The sequence below is a fragment of the Vulpes lagopus genome, chromosome 7 (assembly GCF_018345385.1).
Source record: "Vulpes lagopus strain Blue_001 chromosome 7, ASM1834538v1, whole genome shotgun sequence".
NCBI lineage: Eukaryota > Metazoa > Chordata > Mammalia > Carnivora > Canidae > Vulpes > Vulpes lagopus.
In genome coordinates, this window is record NC_054830.1 from 18,708,221 (window position 1) to 18,722,315 (window position 14,095).

General features: G+C 55.4%; 1 protein-coding gene across 2 annotated transcripts; it reads right to left on the reverse strand.

The window, feature by feature from the left end:
• Positions 1–53: 53 nt before the first annotated feature.
• CAMKV (CaM kinase like vesicle associated) lies at positions 54–12,087 on the reverse strand. Of its 2 annotated transcripts, XM_041764589.1 has the most exons (12): positions 11,926–12,087; positions 4,405–4,513; positions 4,163–4,294; positions 3,908–3,982; positions 3,555–3,693; positions 3,298–3,418; positions 3,060–3,135; positions 2,828–2,964; positions 2,588–2,666; positions 2,271–2,358; positions 1,879–1,990; positions 54–1,776 (listed from the first exon to the last, which is right to left on the reverse strand). In XM_041764589.1, the coding sequence occupies exons 2-12, from the start codon at positions 4,497–4,499 to the stop codon at positions 1,409–1,411; spliced, it is 1,422 nt and encodes a 473-aa protein (XP_041620523.1). In that variant the 5' UTR covers positions 4,500–4,513; positions 11,926–12,087; the 3' UTR covers positions 54–1,408. The 2 variants fall into 2 exon arrangements, with proteins under 2 accessions (XP_041620523.1, XP_041620522.1); XM_041764588.1 differs by having other exon boundaries at positions 54–1,990.
• Between the last annotated feature and the right edge of the window lie 2,008 nt (positions 12,088–14,095).

Genomic DNA, 14,095 nt, shown 5'->3' on the forward strand with positions numbered 1-14,095 from the left:
CAGGGGCCCCTCCCAAGTAAGAGAGAGGAAGCAAAGGCAAGAGGATGGCCAGAGGCTTTGGCAGGGTGACATTTATTTGCCAGGTTCAGTAGGCACACAGTTAGCCTACCGACCTTCATACACCAGAGCAGACCCACAGGCATGCAGGGAGAAGGGCAGGACTGCCACTGGAGTGCCGAGCAAAGGCCGGGACCAGTGTGGCTGCCTGCCCAAGCTGTGGTGGGGTCTGACAAAGGGCACCTGCCAGGAGCCTCCAAAAGGAAACTGGGGAGCCTTATTCCACTTCCTCATTCCAGAAAAAGCAACTCAGCATAGTTCAGAGGCACCTGGGCCTCTCTCTAAGCCCTGACAAGGGGAAATGGGTCACAGACAGAGGGGGGTTCCTCTCTATTTTGTTTTTGAATTAGGAGAGCAGAGATATGCCCTTGTGAAGGGTGAACCTCCCCCAAATCAAACTATGGGACATTGCCATGTGGCAGACCCCCTGGGATGGAGAGGACTGTAGCCTGAGCCTGAGGGATACCTTCAGAGAAGAGCCAAGGATATCAGCCCTCCCTCTTTGACTCGGGGTAAGGATCCAGGTAGGCTGGTACGCTAGGTATTCGGCCTGCATGCTGCCTTCCCAGTTTTCATTGCCACATCCCAACTGTTCCTCCTTCCCCTTACAGGCTCATGAAGCTCAGGGGACAGGGCAACCCACTGCAGAGCCCAGGATGGCAGGAAATAGCACAAGGGTATTAGTAGGAACTTTTCAGGAACAAAGGTGGAAGTTTCTACCCCCCCTACTCCTTCTCATTCACTTCTGAGGACCCCCAAAACTACCAAGCAGTGCCCCCAACCATACGACCAGTCTTGTCTTAAAGCATACTGCCCTAGATTTTTACATTCTCTATGCCAGCCTGTGTCCATTCTAGAGCAGCCCACAAACCACAGGCACATACCTTCATGTGCAGGAGCCTAAGACCGCTGACAGTGCCTCGCTGGAGGACCAGCTCTCAGGGCAAGGCCACCCAAGTTTAGGGCCTGGGAGAGGATGGGGCCTGCAGGGCCTGCCTGGGGAAATTATGAGGCAAGAAGGGAAGGGGAAGGGGAGCAGGGACCTCCTGAGTATCCCTAGAGCAGCATCCCACAAGGAACAGAAACTGGTGAAGCTAGCAAAAGACAGAAAAGCCACAAGGGATCCATGCAGGGGCTGGGGCTGGTCCTGCCTCTGGCCTGCCCACCACTCACGCACATACACACAGGAGATGAGACTGCTCTCCCGTGGCCCCCAGTCATGCCTCACACTGGGAGGCAGGGGCAGGGGGGAGCAAGGGCATCATGCCAGTGACTCTTATGTACAGTGAGAAGCCCCTCATCCACTCTCCCACCCTCCTGCCCGCCCCCTGCCCCACACCAGCCTGCCCACTCAGCTGGTCTCCTCCCTCTGAGACTCCTGGGCATAGCCAGCAGCCTCTTCCCCTTTACTAGAGGGTGGAGCCTGGCCTGTTGCGCCCCCGGGGGCTGTGCTGTCCGGCTGGGCCAAAGCCGGCTCAGGGGTGCCAGCTGCCTTGGTGGCTGGTGTGACACTGCTTTGGGTGGTGGGCATGGTGCTCTCTTCTGTGGCTGGTGTGGCTCTCCCATCAGTGGCTGGAGTAACACTCCTATCGGTGGCCGGGGTGATGCTCCCATCAGTGGCTGGGGTGATGCTCCCATCGGTGGCTGGGGTGGTACTTCCATCGGTGGCTGGGGTGACACTGCCATCGGTGGCTGGGGTGGCACTACGGTCTGCAGGGGCTACATTATCGCTCTTTGCGGCAAGAGCAGCATCACCTGCTATAGCTGAGGTGGCACCGCCCCCAAGGGCTGGGGCAGCTCCACTTGCAGCTGGGGCCCCACCTGCAGCCCCAGCGGTTGCAGTGTCTGTGGCTGGGGCAGACTGGGCTGTAGCTGTGCTGGACTGCTCTGGTGCCCGGAGCCGTTTCATGAGGGTGGTCACTCGGACAGCCTTCTGAAAGGAGGGTAGTGGAGAGGCCCAGAGTGAGGCTTATAGAAGCCGGATCCATTCCTTGGCAAGAGCCAAAGCCAGACCATTCCATGGCACCCCTAGCTGCCTCTGACCACCCCAGGGGACCAGACCAGGGACCCAACTGTTCAGCACACTCGTTGACGGTAGTGACAGTGGAAGAAATGCCTATGTGTGGCTACAGGGGTGTGATATAGCAGGAAACTGTGTGTGCCAGAAGGAACACTTGGGATCAGTCCAGGAAAGGGAGTCATCCAAGCCTTACCTTCCACTTAGCCCTGGCAAAGTTCTTTTCAATCTGAGCACAGACACCATCCTTGATGTTCTTATCAGAAGCAGCATTGCCAGAAATCCTAGAAAGGGTGCAAGTGCTTCTGGATCTGAGGGGATACAGGCCTTCATGGAGACTGCCCAGCCCTATTCTTTTAAGACCCAGAGATTATGAGGCAGGCCCTCTGGCCTGAGCTCTGGGCACCCCCAACCCCCACACAAAGTATCAAGGATGGAGGCTACTAGATTTGAGGAGGACAAAGGTCTAGAGAAACCTGGCCTCTCCTTCTGTCCTCCATGGGCCCTACTCACCACTCATGAGAGATGGCCTCTTCTGCGGTGATGCGCTGGTCTTGCTCTACCTCCATCAGCCTTGTTACCAGGTCTTTGGCTGGGAACAAAGCCAGAGAGAGGATAGGCATGGGTACCTCATCTCACTGTCTAGGGGTGATGAATGGGCTGGGATGTGGGAGCAGAGTCCAGCAGAGAAGTCTGAAAGCAGATCCCCCACACCAACCCTTCCCTCCACCCACATGCTGGGCACCTCCTCACCCGCCTGTGAAATGTCATCCCAATACGGAGAGTCAAACTCATAGTCGCCAGCCAGGATCTTGCGGAAGAGGTTCTTGTCATGGTTCTCATAGTCGTCTTCCTCCACCTCCTCATAGAAAGGTGGGTTCCCTGAAAGCCTGCATGGGGGCAAAAGGTCAGGGTCACCCTGGAAGGCCATGGATAAAAAAAACCCAGCCTGGCTGCAAACCTGCTTGCCTGCCCAATCACTCACAGGATGTACATGATGACTCCAATGGCCCAGCAGTCCACAGGGCGTCCATACCGCTGCCGTCCTACCACCTCTGGGGCTGCAAACACAGTGTCCATCTAATGATCAGTATCAGGCCTGGCCAGTCCTGGTACCACTCACACCCATTCCAGGCTAGAGAATTCCTTCCCCCTCTACCGAGAGCCACTGCTTGAAGACTATCTCCCACCCTGCCCCTGTTCCTGCCCCACCCCCTGCTTGCCCAGGTACTCGGGAGTCCCACAGGGCTCCTTGATGAGGCCATTCTCTAGCTTAGCCAAGTGGAAGTCACTGATGACAATCTTTGAGTTCTTCAGCCGATTGTAGTAAACCAGGTTCTCCAACTGCTCCGGGCAGGCATGACATGTGGGTGAGCAGAGAAAGACTCCATGAGGACCCCAGAGGCTAGAACTCAGACCCCAAGGTGCAGCCCACGTCAGCCCTAGGCTGGCTGCCAACAGACTTGGTTCCTGGCCTCACCTTGAGGTTCCTGTGCACGATCTTGAGTGAGTGCAAGTAGGCCACGGCCTCCAGGACCTGCCGCACGACGTTGCTCGTGTCTCGCTCCGAGTAGTAGCCCTGGTCCAGGATCCAGTCAAACACCTCCCTCCCCGTGGCCCTGAGGGACACCAGCCCCTGAGCCCGGCGTGGGCAGGATCGGGGGTGGGGCAGGAGGACTTGGGCAGGCTGCCTATACCAGGAAGCTGGCTGGGCAAGACACAGGGACCCAGGACCCTGTGGGTCCAGAAAGGGAGCTTTCCCTGGTAGCAGAAGGCAGAGGAAGTAAAGGCCCTGGGGACTGAGGAATCCTGAGACCCCAGGCCCACACTCACAGCTCCAGGAAGATGAAATACTCCTTGCGGGTCACAAAAACATCCACCAGTTGCAGGATGTTGGGATGCTTCACCCTGGCAACAGAGAGAGGGGCCAATAGTCAGGGCTGGGTAAACCCCTAAGAGAGGCTCTGGTTGCCACTGTGGGCCACAGCAAATTAACTGCCCAGAGGCTGGTACTGCTTGAGGCCACCTGCCCTTGAAACCCTTCTCTGCTACCTTTTATGCCACCCTACCCCTAGGCCTCACACTCACATCTTGAGGATGCCTATCTCGTTCTTGGCCGCCTTCCGCACCTTGCGGCCGTCCCGCTTCTGGAACTTCTTGCAGGTGTGCAGCTTGCCCGTCGTCTTGTCCTTGGCCCGGAAGATCTCACAGAACTCCTCACTGCAGCCGGCAAGCACCCCACTCAGCCCTGGCCTCAGTGTGAGCAGCCCTCTGCTCCCCTTTCACCAGCCCTTGCCCACCCACCCTCCACCACCAGACCCAGCACTCACGTCTTGATGACCTGTCCCAAATCATATCTGTCAGTCACCTCCGACGGCTGGTTATAGTTCTTCTTATCGCCCAGAGTCACACACCCAAACGGCATTGCCAGGCTCTGAGCTGCAGGCAGGATGGAATCTAGCTCAGCTGTACCACAACATGGAGGCTTCTCCCCACAATCCAGAGGATGCCTCTGGGAGACCCCAGCCTGGCTCAAGCCAAGCAAGGGGCAGAGACTGTACTAGAAGGGGCTAAAAGGTGGTCAGGTTCCTAATCCTGCTTTGCTGGCCATTGCTACTGCCACTCAGCTTGGCTGCCTGAACTACAACAGCCCCCACTTACGAAAAACATTAAACTGACATACCAGGGAATCATTTTGTACAGCATACATTAAAAAAAAATTTTACCAAATGATTTCTTTACATTTCAGCTATTACACAGATGAAGGGGGCTATAACCACCCACCCAGCAGAGAGCCATCTCTAAAAGTCTGAAGATACCAAGTGTTGGCAAAGATGTGGAGAACACAAGCCCTGCTGGTGGAGGCTATGTCTCTCCTTTGGAAAACAGTTTGGTAAAACTGTTAAAGTTGAACATGCCCTATGAACCAGCATTTGCACTGCTAAATATAAGCCCTACAGAAATGTATACATTTAGGCAGCAGGCCACTCATACAAGAATGCTTATAGTGGTAACATTCGTAACTGCCCAAAACTAGAAACAGCCCACATAACCACCAGCAGCAGGATGTATTATTGTACAGTCACACAATGGAATATTACACAGCAATGGAAGTGAAGGAGCTGCAGCTCTACCTAATAACACGGTAAATCTCACCAACATAGTGTTGAGTGAAAAAGACAAAAGAATACACAGACCATAATCCTATTGATATAGAATTCAAAACATGCAGAACTAACCTGTACTGTATATGGATACAAATGTTCTGGTAAAACTATTAAAAAAAAAAAAAAAAAAGCTAGGAAATAAATACCACAAGTCCTTCTAAGAGAAAGAGAGTAGTTGTGATTGAGTGAGGACACTTGGGGATATTCTGGAGGGCTGATTTCTGAACCTGGGTTGTGGTTTCACAGTTGTTTGTTCTATAATAATTTGTAAAAATGCACATAAAAGTTTGGGGCACATTTTTAGATTTTTTGTTATATTTCATAATGTTAAAATGTTAAAATCATGGCCATAATGGGGCACCTGGGGAGCTCAGTTGCTTAAGCATCCAACTCTTGATTTTGGTTCAGGTCATGATCTCCAGGTCATGGGATCAAGCCCCCAAATTGGGCTCCATGGTCAGCTCAGAGTCTACTTGGGATACTTGCTCCCTCTCCCTTTGCCCCTCCCCCTTCTCACACTCTTTCCTTCCCTCCTTCCCTCTTTCTCTCTCTAAATAAATAAATGAATAAAATCTTTAAAAAAGTATAGCCATCCATATTAAAGAATACTTGGAAAAAAAATACTTGGTAGTTATGATGAAGAATATAGTAGCAAAATGTGCTACAGTCGGACAGTTTCTAAGATGTTAAGTGGAGAAGCAAGGGACAGAATGATGGGTCAAGGGTGCTCAGGTAAATTTTTTTTAATTTTATTTTTATTTATTCATGAGAGACAGAGAGAGAGACAGAGAGAGAGAGAGAGAGGCAGAGGGAGAAGCAGGTTCCATGCAGGGACCCAACGTGGGACTCGATCCTGGGTCACCAGGATCACACCCTGGGCCAAAGGCAGGTGCTAAACCACTGAGCCACCCAGGGATCCCCTCAGGTAAATTTTTTAAAGTTTATATACCCGTGTACATTCACAAACTCAATTCTGGAGAGACACCTAAGAAAATCAGAGGGCCCTCTGTGGCAAAGAATTAGGTGTTAGAGGGGCAGTTTATATCTTTTATTACTTTTCTGTTAGAATTTTTATTATAATTAACTTTATTGATTTAATACACTTATTGAGGCACAGTGCTTGGAGAGTTTCCACAGAGAGAGAACCCCCATTTGGGTGGAAGTGAGGAAAGGCTTTGAGGAAGAAACAGCATCAGGGCTGGGCCTTAGAGGGGAAGGATCTGCCAGGAGGCATGCAGGGGTAATGGTCTGGAGAAGCTAGACAAGCCTGCCAGTCCCACAGTGCCAGGGCCCATAGGAGATCTAGGTAGTCAGGTCCAGGGCATAGGGCCCTGGCCAGGGGTGAGCATTCCAGGCACAAAAGCGACCACACACAGCTGACTACAATGGGCTCCAGGCACTCTGGCCCCTGGGGCATGGTACTGGAGGGTCTATGATCCTGCAGACCCAATCCTCACCTACAGTGCTGGGGGAACTGGCTCCCGCATCCAAAGGAAAAGGAAGTCACAGCTCTTGCTAACGGTCAACTTTGGGAGGGGAGTTGGTGACAGTGTCTGGACCTCGGTAATGCCCAGTCAATGCGATCTGGGACCATGGCAAGCTCTGCACTAAGGCTATATTCACACAGCTCTGCCTCTGCTGATGGTGCATATTCTCTGTCCTCACAGATGAGCAACCACTGTGCCCAGACCTGGCTTATGGCCTTGACCACCTAGATGCTCCCCGGCCTGGAGTCACTCCTAGCTACAGGGTAGTGGAGAAGGGAGGAAGCCACCCCCAGAGGAAGCAGCTCGGGTCCCAGGGACTCTGCCAGCCAGGGTCAAAGGCTAGGACCCATATGAGCCCTGTGGCCAGCCTTGGCTTTTGCTTCCTTCCTCTCCCAGGCAGAGGCCACCCACCTCCCACGGGTCATAGTCCCCGAAGTCTTCTCTCATCTTTGCCCTCAGCATTAGGAAAAAAATTCCATCCTTCCCTCATCCCTGTGGTTTGGGCTCAGGGAACGCAAATGCATTTCGTTGGCGTGATTTAAGCCAGGGCTTAAGCCATCTTGTGAGGCACTGCAGATGCAAACAAGAGAAGCTTTGAAGATCAGCCCCGAATGCATGTCTTTGCCACCGTGGTCACAGCCCTGCTCCTGCGTCTGCCGGAGAGGAGCATGTGGCTGGAATCCCACACTCAGAGCTGAGAGCAGAGGCACAGCCACCCACCACTGCCGGCCACCCATCTCTATGCCCTAACAATCTGGGGGAGGGGGCCTGTATCAGTCCCTTGATGGTTCTAACGCACTGCAATTCCCTTTCCAGGCTGGAACCCAAGGACCACGTACTGGGCAGAGGGGTGGTACCCTAGCCTGCAGGCCCCCCGGGAAACTGGAAGGGACCTAAGTCCTAGCTCTGTTGCTTTGCTTACACCATTCCCTGTGGCAGGAATGCCCTTCCCCCAAAGCCTCCCATCAGTATCCTATTTGTCACAGCAGAGTTATTTATAACGTAAAAAAAAATCAGCAACTATCTAAAATCCAACAACAGGTGACTTGCCAGCTCAACTGTGTCCATTCAATGGCAAGAAGCGTGGACACTGGCAAGGACACTTGGCCCCCCTGTGAAGCAGCCTCTACATGAGCTAGGTGTCCAGACCAGGGCTTAATCTTTTTCTTCTTTCATTGTGATTTCTGACATTATAAGGTTGTTCATGCAACAAATGGCCTAAAATGATCCTGACGCTCCAGACTCAAAATGGCCCTTCTCTGAGAGACCCCTTCCACAATCTCCACCTCCCCCCACCCCACACTCCACCAGCTCCTTGCTCTGCCATGTGGTGTGGGAGGTTTTGTATATGCCCATCCCTGATCTTGGCCCAGCTTTCAGCCATGCATATGCACTTGTGCCTACAAGAGCCCAAGGTTGGTCTCACAGTCGGTCTCCACCACAGGAATCCAGACCTCTGCTCACAGTCACATCAGCCTCGATCCATGTCCTAAAACCTCATAGCTGGGGCAGAGGCAGATCTGCCTCTCTACCATGGGTGCCATGATGGCAGCCAGTACTGCTTCTCCTTACCAGTCTAATGCACTCATTTGTCTCCACCCCCAATCTAGCCCCAGGGCTAAGAAAGGAGAAAAGTGGTCCCCTCCACCCCCACCCACTCCACCACCTGCTACCCATTGCTGCTGCCTCAGAGGCTGCCGGTGTGCGCACCAAACCCCTGGCACCTGCTGGCAACAAAGGGGACACTGGCCCTGAGCCTGGGAGGCACAGTCAAGGGATAGCTTCAAGAACAGTAGAAGGCCAGGCAGAAAGGGGTTTGCTTTCTCACCTTCATGGCCCAGACAGCTCAGACCCAATACCCAACAGCAAAGAGTTTTCCCACCGACGCAGGACCTGGGCTCTGCCTTGGGTCCACACTGGGACATAGGAGGGCACAGAAGCCCCATAGTGGCCATTTCCCTAGAGATGTGGCTCTTTCCATTTTCTGCAGAGAAACAGGGTGCATGGGGGCTGTCCAAAGAGAGCTTGGGGGAAGTGCGGAGCCTGGCACCGGCACTGCCACTGTCCTCCAAATGGCTCTAAGAGTGCCTAAGGGCCAAGCACTCTCTAGTCAATGCTTGCTCCTTAGGTCTGACCTCTGGGCTTGGGCAATCGAGCCTCAGACAGCCCTGAGGGAGCCTCTGCCTGTTGGTGCCCTGGTAATAAAGAGTCCCCTAGGAGCCCTTACTGCAGCCTTAAGTCTGGGTCCAGAGGTCCTGTGGTCCTACATTAGAGTCCTGTCCCCCTCTTCCACTGGGGTCAGCCTGGCTCAGGCCCCACATTTCATAGCCATAAACAAGTTTCCTGCTGTCTTCGTCCTCTCCCATGTGGAATTCCAGAACTTGTAATAAATCTTGGGAGGTCAGGAAGGGCCCAAGAGGGCTCCAGCTACCTCCCGACAACTGTGGGCAACACCTCCCAATTTAGTGGCAGCTGTGAACACCAGCCTTCAGGTACTACCTCCCCTCCCCTGCTCTTCTCTCTCGGGGACTGGGGCTGGGTTTCCTGGTGCAAAGTACATGCCTGGGCCCAAGCTTTGCCTGGCCTGTAGCTTGAGGTCTCACCCAAAAGACCCAGAGAAATGGAGACTTCACTCTTAGGGTCTGGTATCAGGAGGCAGAACCAAGCTCTAGTCCACTGTCCAACTGCCTCAGGGACATGGGCAAGGGGTTGCCCTGGCTGGACCTCCGACTCCAGCCAAATCATGGTCCATAGTTCCTGCTGCCGACTTTCTCCCTTCTAATGATGGAGTAGGGAGAGGAGGGTCCTCTCCAGCCTCAGCAGTGGGCATATAGTCCAGTGCGGCTGCCTCCAGAAAGTTCAGCCTTGAATTTGGCATGGCAGAGGGAAGAGTGAACTGGCCCCTACCAGGCACCTGGGTTCCCAATCTTTGAAACTCTGAAGGAGAATCCACTGAGGGCCCTGCTTCCCTGTGGGTAGAGGAGGGAAATGGAGGAAAAGGCCTGGGAGTAAAAGATTGCTATGGTAATGGAAGTTTTGAAACAAAGGGAAGGGAAAGGGGAGAAGTGCAGGCCAAACCCCTTCTCTAAGAATTCCCTGAGACTTTGGTCCGACTCTTTTCCTGTAGGTTCTGTGACCTGGCCCCCTCAAGGAAGAGGAGGTAGGAGAATTAAGAGACTTTAGAAAGGAAAAGAGAGGCAGGGACAGAGAGGGACTAAGGCAGAAACGGATGGGAGGGGAGCAAATAAAAGGGACATGATCACAATGATACAGGAGAGGAAGGTAGGCAGGGGATTCCAAAGGGGTCTATGGATGCCCAGCAGAGCCCCAAAGCCCCCACAGCCACATGTGCTGAACACCTGGGCCAGGAGATGTCCTTGCTTCACGGACTTTCCACACTGAACCCTCCCATAGCCCTCAGATATGTACTGGACTTGGTGTGGGAGACACAACCATGGCCTGAGAGGAAAGGCCAGCTGCCGCAATCCCCTCAGAACAATTCTGTGGCCCCACTCTGGATTATCAGGCAGTTTAGGTGAAGCAGGTCCCTTATGTGGAAGGCACAAACATGGTGGGGGAAATAAAGCTTAGAGACCTGGCTGCTTCCCTTTAGCCCCTCCTGTCAGCTGGCCCAGCCCTGCCTAGACTCCCCAGCCACACCCCCCCTCATCAGAGGTGCTCCCCAGGCCTTGGGTCCCTAGGGCCCCTCTAGCAGTTCAGCCTAATTCCCTGCTGCAGCCACCTCCCTTTCTAACAGTGGATCAGGGGAGGGGGGGCAGAAACAGCATTCTAAACAACCCAGAAACACGGTAACAACTGCACAGCACAAACCCCCTGCCTCGGTTTCCCTAGAAGGAGATCCTGGACTTTGCAGCCATTTCCCAGGGCAAGGACTGTCCACCTGCTAGTGAGTGGTCACCAGGACACCAGCTGGAGAGGAGGGCCAGCTGCAAATAGGAGAAAGGCAGCCTTGGGGACCCAGTGGGGTGGGGGGTTCCGCACCAAATGCTATAAAAGAAAGGCAGAAAGAGACCTCTGCCTGACACGGAGGGGAGTAGAGACACCCATTTCCCAGATGAGGAAACAGGTCCAGCAGGTGGCTAAAACTCGCCTGGGGGTGGGGTGGGGGGAGGGGGAGAACTAGGTCTCCCTAGGTGGTCCTGGGGGGCTCAAAGTCTGGGCCTTGGAGGGGTGGGCACCAACAGCAGGACATGGGCTGGACTGCTGCAGACTAAGCTTTTGGTGAAGGATACAGGGCCCTCCTCCCCAGAAGGAGATCTGGTGGAGCAGGCTGTGTCTAGGGGGTGCGGACAAAAGCAGTTTGGCAGAGCCATGGGGGCTGGGAGAGAAGGGTCTCTATCAGACACTACAGGCTGGGGAAGGCGGAAATTCATTTGTCTATTGTCTACTCCTCCACTTCCCCAGCCAGGGACCCTGCTCCCCACCGTGGTGCCACCCTGACCCCCTTCCCCAGCGCTGCTGACTCGCCCCCGCTGGCACAGCAACACACATGCGGGAGGCACACGTGTGAGCACCAAGCCCCGCACCTCCCAGCAGAAACATGTGCGTCCCTACCCCCACCGCGCAGCGTTGGGTCGGCGCCTTGAACCCCCCGCTGGCCTCCCTTGTTAAGGCAAGGAAGCAGGACCTTGGCAAGGGGGCTGCTGGGCCCCAGGGGCTTGGAGCCTCCTCCCCCACCCCGCGGCAGCCCCGCCCAGCCCCCTTCAGGTTGTCGCCCATAAAGAACTCTCCGTTGTCATGGAAATTAGTGACTGCTTAGCAGGAGGAAGGGGACCCGGGGGCAGTCGGGAGGGGCTGAAGGCGGCTCTGGGAGTCTGGAGGGTCGGTTCAGCCCTGGGCCCCTACCCCCATGGGGCACCACGAATATTCGAGGGTTAAGGTTTTCACAATTAGGAGCGCAGCGAGAAGGGGGGCGGGGGAGGGTAGGGAGGGGGAGATTCGCCTGGACCTGAGGCTCAGAGGCTTCCCCTGGGACCCCCGAGCCGTGCGAGGTGACCGGGAACTTTAAGCCCCCCGGACCTGCAGATCTGGCGTGCTCTGCCCACGCTGGGGCCCCGAGCCCTCGAGGAGCCCCCGCGCACTGAGCGACCCAAACCTTGAGTCGGGGACCCAATCCCCCAAGACCCCCACAACGTGCGTTTGGGGGCGCCCCCCCCCCGCGCGGCCCGCCCCGCACCTGCAGCGCCGGTCGGTCACACGGAGGAAGCGATCGCGTGTTCGGCGGGGCGCCGAAGGCTCCGGGGGCGACGGGCAGAATCCGCTCCGGGCACGCGGGGCAGACGCGGCGCCAGCTGCAGCCGCTCCGGCTCGCAAACCTCCAGCATCTCCCGCCGCTCACAGGCACCGGATTCGCACCCCGGGCCGGGGGCGGGCTGGGGGCGGGGCCTCCCTCGGCCGGCTCCGCCCCGGCCCTGGCAGAGCCTGAAGCCAGAATCCCACTCGGAGGGGGCGGACGACTGGTGGCAGCGACTCAGAGAGCCTTGGTCTGCCCGCCGCCGGCCCTCGGACTGACTGGGCACAGGGGCCAGGGCGGCCTTCTTACGCCCATGATAGGGAGTTGGGAGTAGGAGGTGTGGGGAAAGCCTGAGCCCCGGAGCTACACAGGAATCTCTCGGCAGGTAGTAGTCCCCAGGGGACAGAGCCCTCCGCCTAGCTCCCACAACCTGACCCAAAGGGCAGAACTACTTCCAAGAACAAAGTGGGCAGTCGCCAGGGCAAGCTGCATTACAGACTGGCATCCCCTAGTTATGACTAGTAAACACATGGGTGAGTGTGTGCACGTGGTCAGTGAGGGCTCCCGACCATGGTGGGAGAACCTCCTATCCCCCCGCACCCCCCCACCCCAATTCAGCCTTTCTCATCCCCAAGTCCCAGCCAGGGTGGCTGGCCCAGGCTGCTCCTCCCTGCATAGCACTGAATTTCCCAGCCTATAAAAGTCACCTATGACATGATGTGGATTCTGCTTTCTTTCCAGCAAAATCACCCTGAAACTCTTCATGAGAAGCATCACCACCAGCATCCTGGGCTGGGATATGGGAATACAGGAGAACTGTTGCACCAAAGGTGCCCCACCACGCCCGTCCTCTGATAGAAGGAAATTGAGAACTGCCAAAAAGAAGTCTTGAAGGTAGACCTTGGCCATTTCTCCTTCCTTTGTCAAGGAGGCACATGGCCCCAGTGCTTGCCCCTCCGCCCTCACAAGCACTGAGAACCATCCTGAGGCCCATGTCTGAAGGCCAGACAGACTTCTTGGTAGCTGGAGCTGGATTCTACCCCACCCCAAACCTCCCAGTGAGCCTTCTGACCCTGTCCTGGATGGGGTCATCTCCAAACCCTTTAATGTTGAGTGAGTCTACCCTGCATGGGTCCCCATGGCTGCTGACAGGAGTGACTGCTCAAGTGAGGAAGCTGGAGCAGAGGCTGGGAAAGCTGACCTGGGAAATGACCACTCACACAAGGCCCCTCAATATCTACCTCCGGACGAGGGTGTCAAGGGGCCCTTCACATCCTTCTCTGGCTTTGGGTCACCTCTTGTAGGCCAGGCTGATGCCACCTCTGAGCTCTCTGGGCTCTGGGTGATCACAGTCACACACACACACACACACACACACACACACACACACACACGCCATAGGAATCTCCTAATCTCCTGGCAGGCAGAGGCTGGGTTTTTATCTCAGTATACTCAGTTCATGTCTGCAGAATGAATGAATGGCCTGGCACTTTCCTGTTGTCTGCCCATGGTCCCTGAAGCAATGGTTTTCTGAGTTGTATAGTGCTGCTGAGCTGTAGCTTGCTGACCCTACACTTGTGACATACATTATCTGTCTTTCCCAAAGGCCATGGCTGTCTAGGTATGGAGAAGCTGGGCTGAGGAGAGGCTGGAATGGGGCATTTAGAGGCAGGGGAAGAGGTGGTTTGCTAGAGCCCTGCTTGCTGCTGGCAGTGCTCCACGTCTTCTTGGTCGTGTGCACATTCCATGTGCCTGTGGGTGAGTGCACATGGCAGGGTGTGTGTGTACACGTGTGACTATGTCTGTGCGCGCGCTTCTGCTGAAGGAGATGGCAGGAGCACAGTGTGTGCGGTGGTGCCCAGTGGCACATGTGTCTGCATTCTGTGTGCATCCAGGCATGCTTGCTCGCACATATACATGGACACTGTTGCCAGTCCCTGGAGCCACTGGTCCCTGGAGCCACTGATCCTCTTCCTGCCTGACACAGGCCTCAGAAAGTGGAGGCTGAAGCAGGGTGTAAAAGCCAGATGTGGGAAGAGGCTGGGCCATGCTAAGGGCTTGCTGGGGCCGTGATGACCCTATTGGCTATTGCCAGTCTCCCCACCCAGGACAG